The sequence below is a fragment of the Achroia grisella genome, unplaced genomic scaffold, assembly GCF_030625045.1.
Source record: "Achroia grisella isolate CSIRO2021 unplaced genomic scaffold, CSIRO_AGI_Agris_v1 utg782, whole genome shotgun sequence".
NCBI lineage: Eukaryota > Metazoa > Arthropoda > Insecta > Lepidoptera > Pyralidae > Achroia > Achroia grisella.
Window position 1 is genome coordinate 685584 of NW_026713022.1, and position 21197 is coordinate 706780.

The 21197-nt window shown below is 34.7% G+C and overlaps 1 protein-coding gene across 1 annotated transcript; it reads right to left on the minus strand.

The window, feature by feature from the left end:
- Positions 1–877: 877 nt before the first annotated feature.
- On the minus strand, positions 878–10265 carry LOC131851201 (salivary glue protein Sgs-3-like). Its single transcript, XM_059201656.1, has 4 exons — positions 10098–10265; positions 6315–7345; positions 3704–3794; positions 878–2909 (listed from the first exon to the last, which is right to left on the minus strand). The coding sequence occupies exons 1-4, from the start codon at positions 10162–10164 to the stop codon at positions 2692–2694; spliced, it is 1407 nt and encodes a 468-aa protein (XP_059057639.1). The 5' UTR covers positions 10165–10265; the 3' UTR covers positions 878–2691.
- Between the last annotated feature and the right edge of the window lie 10932 nt (positions 10266–21197).

The following is a 21197-nucleotide window of genomic DNA, read 5'->3' on the forward strand; positions in this document are numbered from 1 at the left end:
TTTGATATTCAAGAATTATCTTTTATCTATCTAATTAATAAGTGGTATAACGTTCACTGACGCATATACATTTATTTATAGGAACTGAAAACAGTAGTAGAGTTTGAAATTCTATGGGATAAAAGTACAGAAATACATGTACACATTATAATCTATCGTCCATCTTTGAATGGCTTCATTAATTTGTTAAGTGTGTGCGAAGAGATCTTAAAAACTGCACTTGTAATTTATGTTCTTAAAATTGTGTAGACACACAATATTGTAGTTGTGATAGGGATAAAATGAAACTATGAGAAAGCGTCCTTGAATAGGGGGGGGGGGGGGATGGGGGTTGGTTGTTAGTAATAAGGACTAGCGGCTCCCGTGTTGGCACAATGTGACCTATCAGTTCTGCTGATGGACTGACTGACCTAACTTCATTCCATCATCTAACCGCCAGTGTATACCATTACCACAGGCGGCTCAGTCATTTCACGTTCATCCACCAACAAAAAAATGACCTTTTTCTAACGTAGAGCAAATCTTCTTGAGATCTTATGTGAGATTCTTACTTACTAAAACTCCACGGTGTTGATCTGTACATCAAGTAAGCAAGCCACGGGAAGTATTTTTGCATTCTACCGCCACTTCTGTAGCGGTGACTCATTCTTAGAGATGTTTACAGCCGGCCTTTTTTTTAGCTCATAAAAATCGTTCTAGATTGCTCTACGCACATAGTGAAACAGGAAGCGATCTAGATTGCTCCTCACTATCACATCGTTTATAATTTGACTTCGGTCGGACAGAATAAATAATGACAAACAATGTTTCTTATGACTATTCATAGGAGTTAAAATAAAATACATAAATTAGATGTAATAAAAAAATTCATTACCATTTTCAATACTTATTATAAATATTTTAAAATAAAGAAATATATTAAATTATTTTATTAATTTACAAATATAGAAATAGGTGAGACTGAGGTACCCACGCAGACCACTTTTTATACTTACGTAAAAGTATACATTAATGATAATTGATTTACAAGCTTAGTGATTTCCTTTGTTTGGTTTGGCTTCCTTTTATATGTAAGTACCTGTTATCTAATGTTTGACTGTCACATATGAGATTGTTTTGATAGTACATGCTTGTCACTAGCTGCTAATCAATTAGGGCAGAATAATTATAACCAGTGGTGGAAATTTAATAAAATTTTATGTTTGATCGATATTACAGTTCTATTGTCAGTTTGTCTAAACTATTATGTAACTTAACAGAGATTAAGTGCATAGCGGTTTCTATGTTAATTGCCGCATGCCTAATCCTTGTTAATGCAAATCTAATTAAAACAATATTTATTTAAAAAAGAAACCAGAAGTTTATTGCTCATTCTTCTTGTGATGAGTCTGCATTCCGAATAATTAAAAAATATATGACTATTCAAAAGTGCTTATATTAAGTTTATTTGAATAAAGATTATTTCTATTTCTATTTCTATGATGGTGTGTGGATGTTTTTTTTATTAATAAAAAAATATAACTTTCTGCACTCTGTTTCCACATAAACTTCAACTGTACCAAATTAATTTTTGTACTCTTTCGTCCACGTAATTATCCTAAAAAGGGGTACAAACTTATTGGATATCGTATACACAGATAACATTTCTTGTCGGTATTCATTTTCACATATATGTTTACATACACGTATTTTGCAACAAGCACTAATTTTCATTTAACTAATATGTTTTAAAAAACTAAGTGATGGCAAACAATAAATTTATAGATACACTTATTCATATAAAGTGTAATATAAATTATTTATAATAAATAAATAAAATACGACGATAATAAAATTACTTTCATTGAGGTATAATGTATCTATTAACGTATCAGATAAAAGAGAGACTGCACACAAAAATTGTATTTCATGTACGGGTTATATACTTAAATACATATGTATGCATATTTTACACAGGTAACATTTGTTAGTTTTAAATACTACTATACTATATTTGTATAACACCAGAGAGTGATCTTTTTCCTAAAAGTAAAGAGTTTGCAAGAAGATTTATTATCTCTATCTTGTTCATAAAAAGTGAAACAATGTTTTGTCACTTTCTTTTAAATAAAGAACGTAGTTTGAAAAAAGAGGACATAAACAGTTTAATGTATGAAATAAATTACTGTCGTTAAATTGCGTCACATAGATAAATAATGCCTCCATGATTCATAGTTTTTATTAATAAATACATAATCTCTATATCGATTCTAGACAAAAATCAATGAGATTGATATTTGTGTCGTGTCTTATATTGTAGAAACACTAATAATTACTTAATATTAAGATTTGTGTATGTGGAAAGTATCCGTTACTTATATGAAATCTATGACTGTATAATATATTTTTTTAAATATATTTAAAAAATCAGAAGTTGAAGTTTTTATGTATGTTTCTCGTGAAATTTTATTAATATCTTGAGTTATACTTGTGAAAAGATAACAAACAATCAGATATACTTATGCAGAGAGGAAAGAGATTGTTAGTTGTAATAGTAAGTAAGGACTAGGACCCCATTGATAGTACCTAATGTACAATGTCAGGTCGACCTCCACGCGGTTCGGAAGTACGATATTTAAGATATAGTATCGTAACGAATTCATAGTTAAAATGACACGCACATGATTTAAATCCATTATTCTAAATGTTAATTTATAAAAAGTGAACTAGACTACTGGCAACAAGAATCACGAAACCGATGACTGTTTTCGTGGATCTGTTGCAAAGACCTTCGTCGCAAATTCTACAACTTTGCAAATCCGCATCGCTGAGGTTTTCCTCCAGTAATGCCTGGCTACACCGAGAATTGTCACCCTCATCAACATCAGATGCGTACGCGCAGCCACGGATCACATCAGTCTCGCCGTTTACTGAAATAAGATTAATTATTGAAATAACAGACATGTTGGGGGCTATTCATAAATTATGACATACTGGAATAATTGTAACAAAGTTTGACACTGTTATGTCATATTTTGTCATAAATTCGAAATATTCTCGAAAGCGAAAATTTTGACTACATTTTAAAGCTTAATGACATATATACATTCAACTTAATGTTTATAAAAATAAAGTTGAAATCAGGTTGTAGACGAGTTTACACTTGAATTACTAATGTACACTGAAATTATTACGTATTATACATTACAACTGTAATATTCCATCCCGATTGTCCATAGGGATGCCCTGAATTGAATGTTACAGTTGTCTACAGAAATGAAACATTGTTATAAATATTTTATATACGATATTTCTCGCTGGTTTATCCGCGACAAATATCGAAACCTTATAAATAACATTGTTCTGTTTATATAGGTAATATTGGAATTGTACTCCAAACAAAAAGAAGCCAATCACAAGTGTTACGGACCGGCCGTTATTGTGATAAACTTAATTATATTTCACTAGAAAACACATTTGCTCTGTTTCTGCAACTTATATCTTGTGGGACTTGATACTTGAAATCGGGTAAAAATTATCCGACATGTTAGTTTATGGTATCTATTGTGTACCAAATATTATCCGTTTAGTTATTATTGAGTAAAAGAGTAACAATCATACCCGCAACGTTGCTAGCATGAATTCGGCTCAAAAGTATCCTATGATCGCTCTTGTGATATAAATAGTAAGTATGTATCGATAACAATCTACTTAATCTACTTACTTTGGAAGACTGAAACAAAGCATCGTGGCTCATTGTCGCCGTTTTCTTCTCGGTTTAATACAGTTTTTCTTGAATAAGAACGAACATGGCGCTGAAACAAGAAGGCGCAATTATAACAAAGGCTTTTACCTTTATATACCCTATCTCATTCGAATTACGAATTATTAATTTTGTTACATTGTCAGCAAGGCTAGATAATAGAGTGTTTCATGTAATTCTTTTATATTACTAGAATGGCAAACAAGCTGGCGGCCTATCTGATGAAAAGTGAAAACAATAATAGTTTACTTTTACAGACAGGCAGTAATTTAAGTGACAAACTAAGGACTGGACAGGTTGCCATTCTGGAGGATTCTAATGAATTAAAATATAAAATGCTTGGCAATACCATGCATGATGGTGTATATTGAGAGTAATGGGGAACTTATGCAAATGGTAATTTTTCTTTCTTTATGATATTTATTATGATTATTTAATTGATATAAAAATATTAAAATTTAATTTATATATATGTTTAAAATTCATATATTCTAAATTCAAAATTCTTTATTTAGTTAACACAATTTTACAATTACATTTTACAGTTGTTGAAGACTTCTTTTAAGCATAAAGATACCTGTGCCAGGAGGCTCCACTCTTCCATAGCTTACATCAAACATTTGTAAAATGTTTCTTGTTTATTATACTATAATTAGTTATATAATTCAATATTAAATACATACATTATAGGAATATATATACATATGTGTGTGTGTGTGTATGTAATCTTGCATAACAGTTTTAGCAGTGACGATAATGATGCAGTAGTAATTCAGTTTCATTATAATTTAATGTTTTATCCAATCTATCAGTATATTTTTACACTCACGATAACTTTTAGGGTATATTTCATTTATTGTATTAAACAAGAGTGCAGTTTGCTTTTCACATTTTATACTCACGAATTTGGTTTTTGTTTTTGGCACTGATACAACTTTAAGTTTTCTTCTTTTATTTTTTAAAGCTGGGTCGTATGTAAATTCTTTATGCTTTTTTAAAACTGCGTTTAATATGTACAATTTTCTCACAGACAATAGATCCGTGATCCGGTATAAGTCATCAGTAGGAAATCGTCGGTTTTTCAAGTACATTACCTTGAGCAGAGCTCTTTGTATTTCTAGGAAACGCGACTTGAATGCACCGCCCCATACAGGAATACAATACATAATTATGGATTGTATCAAAGCAATATATATTTTATTTAAAAGATTGGGTGAGCTGTGTGGGGATGTCTGATTACTTGGTACTATATGTCTCAATGTTTTGAAAATCCAAATAAACTTCCGAATCCTTGTGGAGACTTGTTCTATTTGGGGATACCAAGATAAACGATGGTCAACTATAACACCTAAGTATTTTATATTACTCACTTTGTTTATAGTAGGGCAACTACACTTTATCGCGGCGACTTAGATGCAGTGTTGAAAATAGCAGAACCACCTAATATCAATAGAGTAAGAATTACAATTATGGATTTTTATATTGTAATCTTGTTCTGGCTGCGAGTTATTATAAATACCAAAAACAAACACAATTTGTTTTACTAGTATTTAGGGTAAGAAGATTGTACTTTAACCACTTAGCAACTTTAGCCATACCAAGCTCGGTGTTCCTTTTTACAATACTCCAGGTAGGACCAGTGAAGACAATGACAGTATCATCGGCATAGGATAAAATTTTGGCATTTTTAAGATTTATGTTGAAGAGATCATTAATATAAATAAGGAATAAAGTAGATCCTAAGACACTTCCTTGCGGGACTCCACATGACACGTTTACATCTCCGCTGTTATATTGCTCCAGTTTTACCCTTTGTTTTCTGTTGTATAGGTAATGTTTGAATATAGAAAGTTGTAAACCCCAACCAATCACAATCCAAAAAACACCAATCTTTTCCAGTTTCTTCACAAGGACCGGTAGAGAGATAGTTTTTCAAATCCATGAAAACAGAGAGACATTTTCTCCCTTTATCAAGGTTATCTGTTACTAATGTACTATTGTGTACTATTAATATGTATTGATGTAATTGTAAAGTATGATGATAAGACAGTCTCATTATCTTATAGGTATTTCAAACGTAGACTATTTAGTAGTAACGTAGACATATTTTATTCATAACGTATATTGTATATTTTATTTATATTAACACTTCAATTGATAACTGTAACCTTTGTATATTTTTGTTTCAAAAAATTAAAAGCCGTTACTTGAAATAGAATATACGAAAACATTTTAAATTATTGAGTATATTTTATTAGACGCAATATTACGATACAAAAAATAATACTTATACGTACGAATATAAATGTTTATACTATGCGAGGAATCGAACCCGCAATCATCGGAAGTAAGGAGGTGTGCTATCGACCACTATATCTACTACCGAGGGTATATCTACATATATACATAGTATGTTATAAATTTCTAATACAGTTTAGTTACGTTATAATGGCATGGTTCCTATTCTAAAAATAAAAAAAATATGTCTGTACTATTTCATAGATTAATTGCAAACTGTCTTTATTATTTTAGAAAACTTTTATTTATGCGTATGTAGGATAAACAAACTCACCAAGAGCCGACTTTGTGGCGTATCTGTCGTGTTTGTAGATTCCCTGGTCGTATCTTCCGTGGTCGTATCTTCCGTGGTCGTAGATTCCGTGGTCGTAGACGTGGAAGAAGACTCCGTGGTCGTGGACGTGGACGTAGATTCCGTGGTCGTATCTTCCGTGGTCGTAGGAGTGATTGTAGATTCCGTGGTCGTAGACGTGGAAGTAGACTCCGTGGTCGTGGACGTGGACGTAGATTCCGTGGTCGTGGACGTGAACGTAGACTCCGTGGTCGTGGACGTGGACGTAGACTCCGTGGTCGTATCATCCGTGGTCGTAGGTGTGGTTGTTGTTTCTGTGGTGGTAGACGTGGTCGTGGACTCCGTGGTCGTGGACGTGGACGTAGACTCCGTGGTCGTATCTTCCGTGGTTGTAGGCGTGGTTGTTGTTTCTGTGGTGGTAGACGTGGTCGTAGGTTCTGTAGTCGTAGGCGTCGTTGTAGGCGTGGTTGTTGTTTCTGTGGTGGTAGACGTGGTCGTAGATTCCGTGGTCGTAGACTCCGTGGTCGTAGACTCCGTGGTCGTAGACTCCGTGGTCGTAGACTCCGTGGTCGTAGACTCCGTGGTCGTAGACTCCGTGGTCGTAGACTCCGTTGTCGTAGACTCCGTGGTCGTAGACTCCGTGGTCGTAGGCGTGGTTGTTGTTTCTGTGGTGGTAGACGTGGTCGTAGGCGTGGTTGTTGTTTCTGTGGTGGTAGACGTCGTTGTAGGCGTGGTTGTTGTTTCTGTGGTGGTAGACGTCGTTGTAGGCGTGGTTGTAGGCGTGGTCGTAGGCGTGGATGTAGTTTCTGTGGTTGTAGTTTCCGTGGTCGCAGATTCCGTGGTCGTAGATTCCGTGGTCGTAGATTCCGTGGTCGTAGATTCCGTGGTCGTAGATTCCGTGGTCGTAGATTTTGTGGTTGGTGCTTGCGTGGTTGTCCGCGGATAACAAGTCTTAATATCGTCTTCAGTCACATCGTGACATCCGCGGCAGACGTAGCATTCCAAAGCACTTGCTGCAAATATTTAGAAAATTAAAATATTAGTAATGGAGTACTGTACGATAAATTAACATATCGGAAGCCGTAGGTATCTAAAACAAACAAAAAAATTTACACTTGATTAAAAGATAACAATTAGATTAGAAAAATGATCGATATCACTCAATATTAAAATATTGATAATAATATAACGATGCAATTAAAAATAATATATGTACATGTATTTGTTCTATATGGTGCAAGTAAAAATGTCCGTGTAACTAGGCATCAATTGCTAATGTTGTGTAATTAGTCGTTTAAAGTAAAGACTCTATCGCATGAAATGAAAGAGCATCGGTTTAACCTATTCTAACTATTCGTTCAATTCGTGCTAACTTCACTTTTGCGCTGGTTTAGCGGTTTCAAGTTCCGAAGGCTGTGGAAGACAACCCTCTTATAAAGCCAAAAAATCTTGTATTCATATCTTAAGTGTATAATTAAGGGGTTATACGCAGTTGCGAGGAATAAAAAAAGTCTCTTTATGATTTTTTTATAGAAACAGTTTTTATTTATTATAAGTCACAACAACAATTTTTTTTAAATAGACGCTATTTTGTTAAACATATTTTTTTTATTATTGATTAGTAACCAATTGATTAAGAACAAACAGACAGACAGACATCCAAAAACTTAAAAAAATGTTATTTTGGTGTATGTACCGTAATTATATTCATATGCATGTAGTAAAAAACGTTTATATCAATATTACAAACAGACACTTCAATAATATTTATATGTATAGATACATGTACTGAACCTACAAAGTTTAAAGCACCCGTTCAAAGCCGGGGCGGGCAACTTATAATAATAATGAAATATATATTATTTTAGCATTTCCAGATTTCACTATCATTCGTTTCATATATGCTATTATTTGTTGTTATTATTTTTAGACGGGGGAGTACATATTTCGTCTATAAGTAATTTGATACTTTTTATTTCTTATATAACATTAATAGTATATATGTGATAAATAGTATGAACTGAAAGGCCACTACATTTTCACATGAAATATTAGCCTAAACTTAGGCATATATACAGATAATTAAATAATCGAATATGTAAAAATCTATATATGTTTGTATTTCTTTTTTTGTGAAATTGCAATGGCCTGACCTAATTTAAGTCCATGGATCACCTGATTACCATCGGGTGATCCATAAGTGTAACGCAAGTGGTGACGGTTGCTTATATATTATACAGAAAAGGGATAGAACCGTGTAACTTCCGTGGCATTTTTCATACGTTGCCCTTCCGGAGAAATACGACGTTATGCTTCTACCATGTAATTTCTCTGCCCTATCTCACCATCGAATCGAAACAGCTTACAATTGCTTACCGACTGAAATAGGCGAGACTGCGCTAGCTACGCAAACTACTTCCTACAAAGTCTGCCTCGGTCATTTTTAACCACCACCATAAAATTATGTTTAATTATTACTTCTTATAATAGATGTACCGAATGAAGTGGGAATGTATTTTTTTCATGGTAAACAATAGATTGATGCACACTCCTGCGTTAAAGGTATAAACTGGCAGGCCGCCAGTGGAGGATGATTGGATAACCTGACTTCATACCAGTGACGAATTAACTACGATAGATTCCTGGGTCCATGGAGGTCGACTAGACACAGTTGTTTATGACCTGATATTGCGAGGAATGTGGCTACTAGTTTCCATTACTTGCAATCCCCTCCGTCCCTAGTGGCAATGTATTTGTTATTCTACAATATTTTATTTCCATTTATCATATTTTAAATATTAATAATAAATATGTAATCAGTAAATGATAAATAGCAAACGTCAATCAGCATTTCAAATGATTTAGCTTGAACAGTGGCACAATTATTTATTTTGCGGCTTCAATATGCCGTGTATCAGTTAGTATGTTATCTTTCCAAAATTGATATAAATCGTGACAAAATAAATTGCTTCAATATAATCAAAATATATATGAAGTAACAAAATACAAAAATTAAAAAAAGAAGTTTACCGAAGCGGACATTCGGTACCTACCTTAGGGAGGAATCTCGGAAATATCTAATAATAATTATAAATATTTTTTGTTATATACTAATATTATAAAGGAGAATAGTATGTTATTATGAATGTATGAAGTTTTTTTTAAATTTAGCCATTAGGAACAACATAATGGAGAAATTAAAAAAAATACCTAACATACCTAATGTACATATAAACGTTGTTAATTATTTTTTTATCTATAGAAAACTATATTATTATATATCAATTCAATAAAGATGTATGTAATCAATGTTAAAATTTAAAATATAATAACAAAGAACTAAATAAAAGGAATGCGTTCTTGGAACACTGACTGAACAGAAACTCTTAGACTGAAACCTAACCTGACATGGTACATTGCTAGCAATAGGGTCAACAGTCTATTTTAATAATAATGCCTTTGCCCTATGTATTAGCTTTCAAAGAATAGTGTTGGTAGATAGTGTCTAAGTACATGATCGCTACACGAGACTACTAATCATGGTGAAAATCGTGTACTATGGGATGATTATGGGACATTAATGGGTCATTGATCCCTGAAAATCCAATGCTCTTTCGATTGTTGTTGATAAATTTCGAATTCTCTACTACAATGACGGAGGTATATTTACCACACATTTTCAATATAACCACAAATTTACACTACACAGATTATGACATTTTCACTTAATTTATGATATATTTAACTTCACTTGCGTATACTCACTATTTCCATTAAAATTAATGACACTAAAAACTGCAAAGACACATAAAAGATATTTAACACGCAACATTTCCGTTTTCGTTTTGCTTATTCAATATAGAAAGGTAATTTGTACAATATATGTAAATCTATTAATAGATAAATAAGTTCACACTGCGCGAAGCAATATCGGAAAAGGTAATGATATTGTGGCATTTTGATAGTAATTTTATACAGGTATATTATCTCAACTAGACAGAGATAAAAGGATTGCAATTACCTAAGTCGTCCAGTGACATTATGTGCCTAGGCTAGGTATCTCTGTAAAACGCGTCACTCGCAAATATGATGACCACACGACACCTTCGCGACAGTAATTTCAAATGGGATAGTCAGAGGCAATGTCAACTGTCGACTTAAATATATTTTTCTACTCATGCATATATATACACATAATAAAATTGTATAGGACAAATGACCGTACTTAGAAAAAAAAACCAAAAACTGAGTCAAAGGGATGTTACAAGTGAAATAGAACACATGTAGATTTTTTCATATTTATTGTTTCTATGTACTGGCTAATCTTCAAAACTGTTGGACAGATTTAAATGAAATTTTGCGTGGAGGTAGCTTACTCCCGGTCAACAACATCTTACTACTTAAAAAAACATACTTTTAATTTTAAATAATTAAAGAGTATCTATTAAAGTAATTTTGACGCAAGGCAAAGGCGAGGAGACACGTTTTTTGTTAATTTTGGTCCATTATTCGCAGACATAATAAATAGATACGTATGTATTCAACTTTCAACCCTACATTGATGGGTTTCCCAAGTCTAGTAAAAAAAAGAGACATTATTATTGCAATAATTATTATAATAAATAGGCTTTAAATCAAATTATTTAGTTCAAATACACTAATCATTATAAACTATATTCTCTAAAAAATCATTAGATTAATTTTATGAACTCACAGTGTTTTCGTCTCTCACAACAATACATTCGACTTCTACCGAAAATCTTCTTCAGGGTTGAAGTCGTTGCCATACAAGATACGCTGTGCAAATAAACTATGATCCAGTGGAATTAGCCATAGCAGAAATTCTTTTTCTAGATGCACCCGGTTGGATGGGAAAAGCTTTTCTCGCTAAAATATTATTGAAATAAATTAGAATATCGGCCACTTTGTTACCCGGCGGCAAAACTGCTTGTACAGTGTTCAAATTCCCCATAGATTTGGACACAAGTGTACATCCTGACTGTGGTATCTCTACATATAGTGATAAATCGAAGGTTTTAAGTTAGGCGAAGACGAATACTATTTTATAATCTGGGAAGAGTACACTATGGCACAACGAAAATGATGCTGTTTTATGGGGATTTTAAACAAACTTTGACAGTAGTGCCACGGGCAACAAAGACCGATGAGATAAATGCATGGTTCAAGACCTCAATCCTTTGGCGACAAATCACAAAGATGCACTTAACTGTGAACATGAGGGCGTGAAAAGCAGGAAACACAAATGCACAGGATTTTTCTTATTTTTTGTTAAAAATTGTTGTATTGTGTAACACCCAAGACGTGTCAATTAACGAAACCCAAGGACAGACGCTGCGTATTGCGGGCGTAGATATCACTGTCAGCTATTTCTCGCACGGTGAGCTCTATGTAGCTTTCTCCTGTGTAAGTCAGTCAACCAAAATATTTGTCCATGTTCCATCAATTTACGTCAAATGTATATGAAACTTCACAGTAATATAGCTTATACATCAGAATAACATATAGGCTATAAATTATAAAGTATTCATAAGTCGATAAATATATTCATATTTCAATGCGCCATGAAATTCGTCAGCTACCGTCTTTAGATTTAGTTTGGTTTCTAATCGGTGGGTAAAACTATTCTAATCGGGTCGGTATTTATCATGAAAATCAGTTATGTTGGCATTGCTATATTTATACTTGCAACTAAACTAGCTGGCTACACTCTCTGTTTATTCGTTCTTCTTGACAACAATTACATGCTTCTCTAATTAAATTGTAAAACTACAGAAGAAGAAGAAAATTTTAAATAAATGTTTCTCAGTCAGATTTCAGTATTGTGCCATCCGCCACTCACGCAGAAAAACAACATCGAGCGTCATATTGACACTAAGTTTGGTGTCTACTAGATTTAAATTCTCGACCGTCCGGTATAAGGGGCAGTAGGAAACCATGCCTATTTCGTGCACATTTCGTGCTAAGACGTGTCCATTTCGTTTTAATTAAATAAATTTTCAACGCTCTAATATCTATTATTTACTAGGTCAGAGTCATGTAGGTTACTCATTTATGTATTTATGGAATTATATAGAATTAAATCAAACCGGAATAAATGAATGCCGGCAGTGATAAAGTATCGATAATTGATTTTATCGTATCGGTATATGGACTTTATCATGCAAAATATATTGAAAAGATATTTTAAAAATTTCAAGCAAACATATTTAGATAAGCACGTTTCAGCAAATAGTATTATTACACAAGAGGAAGATTGTAAAATGTTAACTGCATTCTTAGTCTCACTTTTTTCAGCCGCTTTTAAAGCTGTGTTTCGGTTGTGGAGTCAGATTAGGTAGAGAAATTACAACATGCTACACATGGTATTAAGGGTGTTACATGATAACGTGATGTCCGTAGTATATAGGCGATGGGTAACGCTTACCATGAGGCCCGTTAGCTTGTTTACCCATTCAAACGACTTTAAAAAAACATTTATTTTACAATTTAACTAGTTTAGAGCACATACGCCGTCCTCATATAACATTCTTTTCATACCTACTACATATGGCTTTTACAAAGATTATCGTATTCATTAATAATAATAATCCTAGACAATCCACACAGCGCCATCCAGTCATACGTCCAGCAGGGCCTATGTAATAGGTACTAGACAACTAATATAAATATTTGAATATATTTATTTTGTACATATTCTTTAGACCAATATAAACAATCGTGCTCATGAATACAAATGTTCGCGCTGTGCGAGGAACCGAACCTGCGGCAATCGGATGCAACGTGGTGTGCTAAATCGCTAGACCATTGAAGCCGTCAAACATCAAGAGATAAGAAATAAACTCATATCGAAATTATATTTGCAGTATAGTTTAATAACAAATTTTAAAATAAAGTTGTTAGGTAATGTGTAAAGTACATGAACTGTTTACACCGATATTAGTAGAACCGGCATACTTCGTCCGGCCAGGAAAAGTACATAGCGCAATCGGTTCACTTGGCCAGAGGGTTCAATTGTGTTTTCAAAGCATTTAGGAACCCATTAAAATATACACGAAACTTCATTAAAATTGGTCCAAAGACGCTTTTAAACCAATTATATACATATGTATATATTAAGATTATCAACTTTGGTATGTATTATAATTTGTAATCTATACATACACCTAGGTAGCAATGATTCATCCTTATTTATTATAATACATTATTTTATAATTACCTACATTAATTAATGATTAAAGAAATACGTCTTCGTCCAATTCGCGGACACAGCTACTTAACTATACATCGTAATTTATTATTGCCTTTTAAGTTCTAGTAATGCAATATGCATTTATAGAACTTTCTTGTTCATTATATATACGGCAAAGTCACTTCGCTTTATATTCGTTCAATGTGTGTTATATCAAGCACGCACAGCTAGGCCTGTTTATGATTAATGTTATCATTAAACAGGATGATTATGGGATATACAAAACAAATATTTATGTCTTTTGACGTGATAATTAGATCAGTATTTCTACTGTACTATAATAACAATATATCTAATTGACATCACTAGACATTGTTGCTACAGTACAATAAGTATACACTTATTAATGAAAAATATATAGTTCCCATTATTCTTACGTAATTTTGGATCAGATTTTCATGTTGGTCAAGTTGCTTCCAACAATTTAATAACCTCCGGATCATCCTTACAAGTTACTCTATCTTTTATGCCATGTATATCATTAGGTAATATAATGTAACTTCCGCACTTTATTCATCATCATCATCATCGCAGCCCGGAAGACGTCCACTGCTGGACATAGGCCTCCCCCAAAGATCTCCACGACGATTGGTCCTGCGCTGCTCGCATCCAATGCCTTCCAGCGATCTTGACCAGATCGTCGGTCCACCTTGCTGGAGGCCTTCCCACGCTGCGTCTTCCGGTCCGTGGTCGCCACTCGAAGACTTTACTGCCCCAACGGCCATCTGTCCTACGAGCTATGTGCCCTGCCCATTGCCACTTCAGAGTCGCAATTCTTCGGGCTATGTCGGTCACTCTGGTTCTTCTGCGGATCTCCTCATTTCTGATTCGATCACGCAGAGTAACTCCGAGCATAGCCCTCTCCATTGCCCTCTGAGTGACTCTGAGCTTATTGATGGGGCCCATAGTTAGCGACCACGTCTCTGTTCCGTAAGCCATTACTGGCAATACATATTGGTCGTAAACCTTCGTCTTGAGACACTGCGGAAATTTGGACGAAAAGATATATCGGAGCTTCCCGAACGCTGCCCATCCGAGATGGATTCGACGATTGACCTCTTTCTCGAAATTGGATCTACCTAGCTGGATTGTTTGCCCTAAGTATACGTAGTGATCGACAATTTCGAGTGTAGAATCTCCGATTTTTACGGGAAAAGGTACGACATGGACTTTTGACATAATTTTCGGCACCTACTCCTTGTGAGACTCTACTGAGGTCTTCGAGCATTTTGCTAAGGTCTTCCAGGGTCTCAGCCATGACCACGATATCGTCGGCAAATCGAAGGTGATTGATGTACTCGCCGTTAATGTTGATGCCCAGCCCGCTCCAGTCCAGAAGCTTGAAGACATCTTCCAACGCAGTGGTAAACAGCTTTGGCGATATGACATCGCCTTGTCTGACACCTCGCTGCAGTTGGATAGGCTTCGAATTCTGGTCATGGAGGCGAACTGACATAGTGGCGTTTTCATACAAACATTTCAACGCTTCGATATATCGATAGTCAATTTGGCACCGCTGGAGAGACTGTAACACAGCCCACGTCTCGATCGAATCAAAGGCTTTTTCATAGTCCACAAACGCCAAGCAAAGTGGCAGGTTGTATTCTTCGGTCTTCTGAATTACCTGCCGCAGCGTATGAAGTGGTCTATGGTACTGAAGTCTTTTTGGAACCCGGCTTGTTCGGGAGGCTGGAAGTCGTCAAACCTGTGCGCGAGACGATTCGTGATGACTCTCGAAAACAACTTATAAACATGGCTCAGCAGTGTTACGGGTCTGAAATTCTTCAGAAGAGATTTGTCTCCCTTCTTGAAGAACAGAACCACCACACCCCTTTGCCATGCTTGAGGCGTTCTGCCCTCGAGGATGACGGAGTTGAATAGCTTCTGGAGGATTCGTAAAACAGGTCTACCTCCAGCCCTCAGAAGCTCAGCAGTAACTCCATCATCGCCCGGCGCCTTGTTGTCTCGTACAGGCTGACGTCCGGGATATCTTCGGTATAGTGTCGGGTTAATTTGGCTCTAGGGTCTTTCGCCGTGTTGTTAACAGGTACCCGTGTTGTCGTGTATAACTGTCTATAGAACTTCTCAATTTCCCTCAAAAGTTCGGGTTTAGACGATACGATCCTGCCGTCATCCGTCTTAAGTCGCGTCAGCTGGCTCTGTCCGGCAGCCAGATCCCTGTTAAAGACTTTTGAGCCCTTGTTTCTCTCAATAGCCTCCTTTACACAATTTGTGTTAAAGTGGCGTAAGTCTCGAGTCAAGGACTTAGAGATCTGCCTGCTAAGTTGCCGATACTGGGAACCGTCAGTCGGAGACTGCAGGACCATACTTCGCCTTTCATCCATGAGTTTGAGGGTAGAGATAGATATTTTTCCGGTTCTTTCTGCGCGGCGGGTTTTGAAGTGCCGCACGGACAGTTTCTACAAACCTGTTGTTGTAATCGTCACACCGCACTTTATTGTTGCATAGAATTTAATAATAAGCGGCATATCATTCAGGTAATTTACAAGACTGCAATTACATAATTACAGATTCGTTATTTTACTTCTCTTCCATATATTTTTTAATAGAAATAAATCTTTAATTAAATAATCTTAATTTATTCTACCGCCCATTCAGAATAAGACCAAATCAAACATTACTAGAAATAGTTGCGTATTGCTCTTTTAAATAAATGTTGTTCAGTTTACATTACATATTTAAGATTTTGTACAGATACGAACTACTAAATAGCAAGATTGAGAGAAGTAAATAAATATAACTATATATGATATTTGAGTACCGAAATAAATCAGTCATCATCTGAGTTTTCAGAGTTTGAGTTTGCGTTCAAACATATTTTAGGAAATCTATTGACCCATTTCGCTACATTATGGTTTCACCAATTTGCATTTATGATCTAGAGGTAGACTCTTCAATTTTATCTTATACTAATTATTATTTCTGATTTTTTCTGCTATATAGGTATAGATAGACATATTTGTAATAAGGCATTTAGGAAAGAATAGGTTCTTTCCAATTAGAACAATCCCTTAAAACATGATATAAGTGGATTATTATAAAAGTGATAAAGTAGAACTAACTGTTTAAATTCAAATTTTTTAATTAGTTAAAATTTAACAATAAAGATTTATAACCCTATTTTGTTTTTTAGCGTGGGCAAAAGAAAAAATTGGGATTAGCTCGCCTTCAGGGTTGATCCAAAAAGGGCGTTCAAATACGAAAGACAAGGGCACAGTCACGGCAGGAGCTGGCTACGGAGGATAGACAGAATAAAGCTTAAGAACATTATATTAAATACAGTCCTCCTAAAATAAATATTTACAATAGTATATAAATCACTAGATAAGTACGAGTAGCTAAGCTAGGTTTTATCAGTAAATATAAATAATTATTAATAAAAAAAAATGAGGATCATCATGTCCTATAAATAGTGCCATTATTATAATCTTTTTTTGCCTGGCCTTGGTCCCATTTATATGGAGTCGGCCGGTCTGGTCAGTCTTCGCCAGGACGGTCTGTCCTAGAACGTCTGGGGTGTTATTTCCGCGCTTTTTAAATCCCTCTCAATAACAGACATCCATATGAGACGGGGTCTGCAGCGTCTTCTGGGCTGGGTACTTATGTTAAGTACTGATCTTGTCATGTGGTATGCTGGTCGCCGCATGACATGACCGTACCACCTTAGACGGCTCTCCAAAATCTTCTCCAGTATAGATGTCATCTTAAAACTACTTCGAACGTGGATGTTTGTTATGTCCAGCGTTGTTACGCCACCAACCCATCTTAGCATTCTTATTTCTGCGACATTGAGTTTCTATTCTTTGTATCCTTTTAGTGCCCAACATTCAGCGCAATACGTCATGGCCGAACGCACTGCTGCTTTATATACTATATATATACTTTGCCCTTAGTGTGAATGGGCATTCTTTTATCGCTGATTACCCCAGAGAGCTCCCTCCACTTCATCCATCCGGTCTATATGCGGTGGGTTATATCTGCATGTATTGCCCCATCACTACATATAATTGAACCGAGGTATATGTAGTGATTGGTTTCCTTTATGGAGCGTTCTGCAAATAGATGAAGTTGAGTACCATTATTATAATACTGGGTTAATATCACGTTGTTCGCATTACCAACCAATTCTGTTAATTCCTGGTAACTGAATTAACAATAAAAATAATGATATCTTTGGACAAATCACACTACGCTATGTAGTCTGACGTCTAAGCTAAGCAGAACTTGTGACTAGCAGGGTACTAGATGAACTGATTTATTGACACAATTTTTTTTTAATACAAACATTCCTACTCATGAATACAATATTTATATGTTTATACCGTGCGGGGAACGCGACCGGACACGCGACCATCGGAAGTAAAGCCGTGTGCTAAACCGCTATACAAATGGGGCATTTGAACGTTACTTGGTACCTGGTAAATAACTTAATATCATTGTCATTTTTTCATACTTCACTGGCGCCAGAGTACAATGTTTATTCAGGGGCGTCTGCATTCTATCATCATTTAGATAAAAAATGCCCTATCAGTTTAAAATACATACTTTGATTAATGTACTTCATTGATAATTATGTGTATTAAACTTTTTTATCTAAATGGAAGGGCAAGCGAACTTAGTCCTACATACAACAGCATCACAAATATCACATCATTTATCGCTCGTAGTACCCCTCTGGTGCCATTCTGGAAGTTTAAGATGTCATGCCTTCATAGATATTATGTAATTTAGCTTTGACCAGAAACACAGTTTATAAGGCAAGCTGCTTTCAGCTGATATATGTTAATGGGAGATACCACTTTATTGAAAGTCTACGTCGCCGCGTCGATAAAATGAAAGTTTAAAAGATGTTAAGTATGTAACAATTTTATTAACAGTTACCTTTGTTGAGTAATTCGAATTCTGACAGACATTACAACAATACAAAATGAACAATATCATACATAGTTATTATATGTTATCTGGTACGCGATTTGTTTTGTTGTTCTTTATTCATAGTATAAATTCCAAAACTATATAAATTATAAATATACCTAAATAATATAAAAAAATCCTAAATTGATTGGACTATTTCAATAAACATGTATGAAAAGCACTATAGAATCTCAGAAGATGTGGATGTTATGGCATCTAGATCGGACCTCTCGTATCTACAGTAACCAAATGCTACAACTGTGTCGTGGGAAACTGTTTTCTCTTAAGGGCACGTAAGGTTGTAATATTTAAGTAGGGTGGAAAGGAGATTGTTTGTAATGTGAATTGATGATCTTATTGCTAGCAATGTGCGATGTCAGCTTGATCTCCACGCGGTTTTACCTGGAAACCATCGTGATAAATTCGTGGTGAATTGGTTACGATGGGCCTGACCTCATGACCGGATAACTGACCTGACCTCATGTTTATCTTATCATCCTCCTATATCCTATATCCCATCCTATTTTGCCATTAGCGCAGGCGGGTGACCATTCCATTATCACCATTGCCATCTATAAAAATAATAATAATATGGTAAGTGGTAACAGTCGAATATATATATTAACAGTATTACGACATCACATTATTACGTGACGCCCATGTTACCAATTACGCGTTACCATTTTAGAGGTCTAGGATGTTATGCCACATCCTTTTTTATATAAAATATCTGATGGTAAGCGATTCCCGCCAACATCCTTTTCAATTTCATAATTTCACGGAATAATATATGATTAAGTAATTTTGACTTTTTGTATTTTTCTTATTGACTTTTGATTCAGTGATTTTGACTTTTTATCACTATGAATTTAATGTGGGTTTGTAGTTTTCTGAATTTAAGAATTTAAACTTGTCATCGATACTTATATACCCATATTATAGTGAAGATCTCTAGATACAAAAGCTTCTAGATATGACTGGCTCTACATTGAGAGTAGTATCTTACTGTATTTCTATAATTACAGCTTCTACCCACACATAAGAGTTTTTTCATTAAGTGTCAGTATTAATTTTAGTCCATTTTACATTCCAATTTTTACGTTAAGAAGCCAATGCAGTCAGGTTGTGAACGCAAGTATTTTTTCTATGTAACTGGTATGGTAACAATAGTAATCGCAACTGTAACTCGTAAACAGCAACAAGGACGACAAGTTGTCATGTGAGATCCGTGTAACCCTCAATTAGTTGCTATTCATTTAGAAAAAAATATAACGTAGTACACTTTTATTAACAGCAATTAAGCGGTAATAAAACTTTGCTTTGATAGTTTTATATCTATGTATATTTTTTTTTTGGTGTAATCAGAACAGCCTGAAATTTCAGTGGATTCCATCTCATATAGATATAAATGGTAACGAGCAGATCAGTTATCCAAATCAGTGGACCTAAATGGCAGAGTATTATTTCATGCAAATCTTTGGACGAATCGTGTTTGAGATATTATAAAATCATTTTGATACCATATCTCATTTTAAGGAAATTTGGTACTGTGTTCTATGTTCTGCGATCAGAAAGAAAAAATTGCATTCGTTCTAGATTTTCATACATTCATCTCTTCGTCATTCCGTATATGATGAAGTGTGTCAGGAGCAATGGAGGATGACAGAGAATTAGGTCAACACCAAAGTAAACATATTCAATGTACTAATATGTCACTTAACGTATTTTAGCCGAGCCTTGTGAGAGTGCTACTAAGGAAACATCCTGGTGAAGTGAAGTAGTTAATTATTTTAAGGTACAATAGGACTGGCATATTATACAAAAGTTTTAATTTATACAAAAGTGTAAAAAAAAGATCGTGCAAAACAAAAAAAAATTAAGTTGGATTTATATCTGTCTGATGTGTCGTGACGTATCGTGTCATGGCGTGTACTTGAGCAAGTATTCATATATCGCCTTGAATATAAATTTAAATCAATACTCTCTGACTCAACTGGGATCGTTAATGATGAGACACAACAGAAGCCAAAACAACACATTAAACAATACTAGTATGCACGTTACCTTACTAAATCACTAAACCTGTTCTGTTCTGACGCGTCATGTAACAATATATCAGACAAATATAAATTTGACGACTTCGGTGGTCTAGCGGTCTAGCACATCACTTTACGTCCATGATCGCGGCTTCCATTCCTTGCACGGCACAAATATTTGTATTAATGAGTATGCTTGTTTATATCGGTCTGGGTGTTTTCTATGTGTGTATTTACAAATAAAAATATCTATGTAATTGTATCAGCTATCTAGTATCCATGACACAAGCTTTAGCTAGTTTGACTTGGGTCTAGATGGCGCTGTGTTAATTGTCCTGAGATTGTTATTATTATTAAATATCAATACACCTTAACTTTATTTACTGGCAATTATGTGTTTTAACAAAACTTTGCGTTGTTAGTTTTATATCTATATGTATACACTTTGAAAGAAAATTAACACAGATTATTTTTATTAGCACATAAGTGTCTTAATAAATATAGCATTTCTATAATTCCTCTTTAAAAAGATTTTTCACCAACAAGTTTATTAAAACTTTGTTATTTAGATATTAATTTAGCGAACACTTAGCAGCTGAGTTATTAAATAATCGTTACGTATAA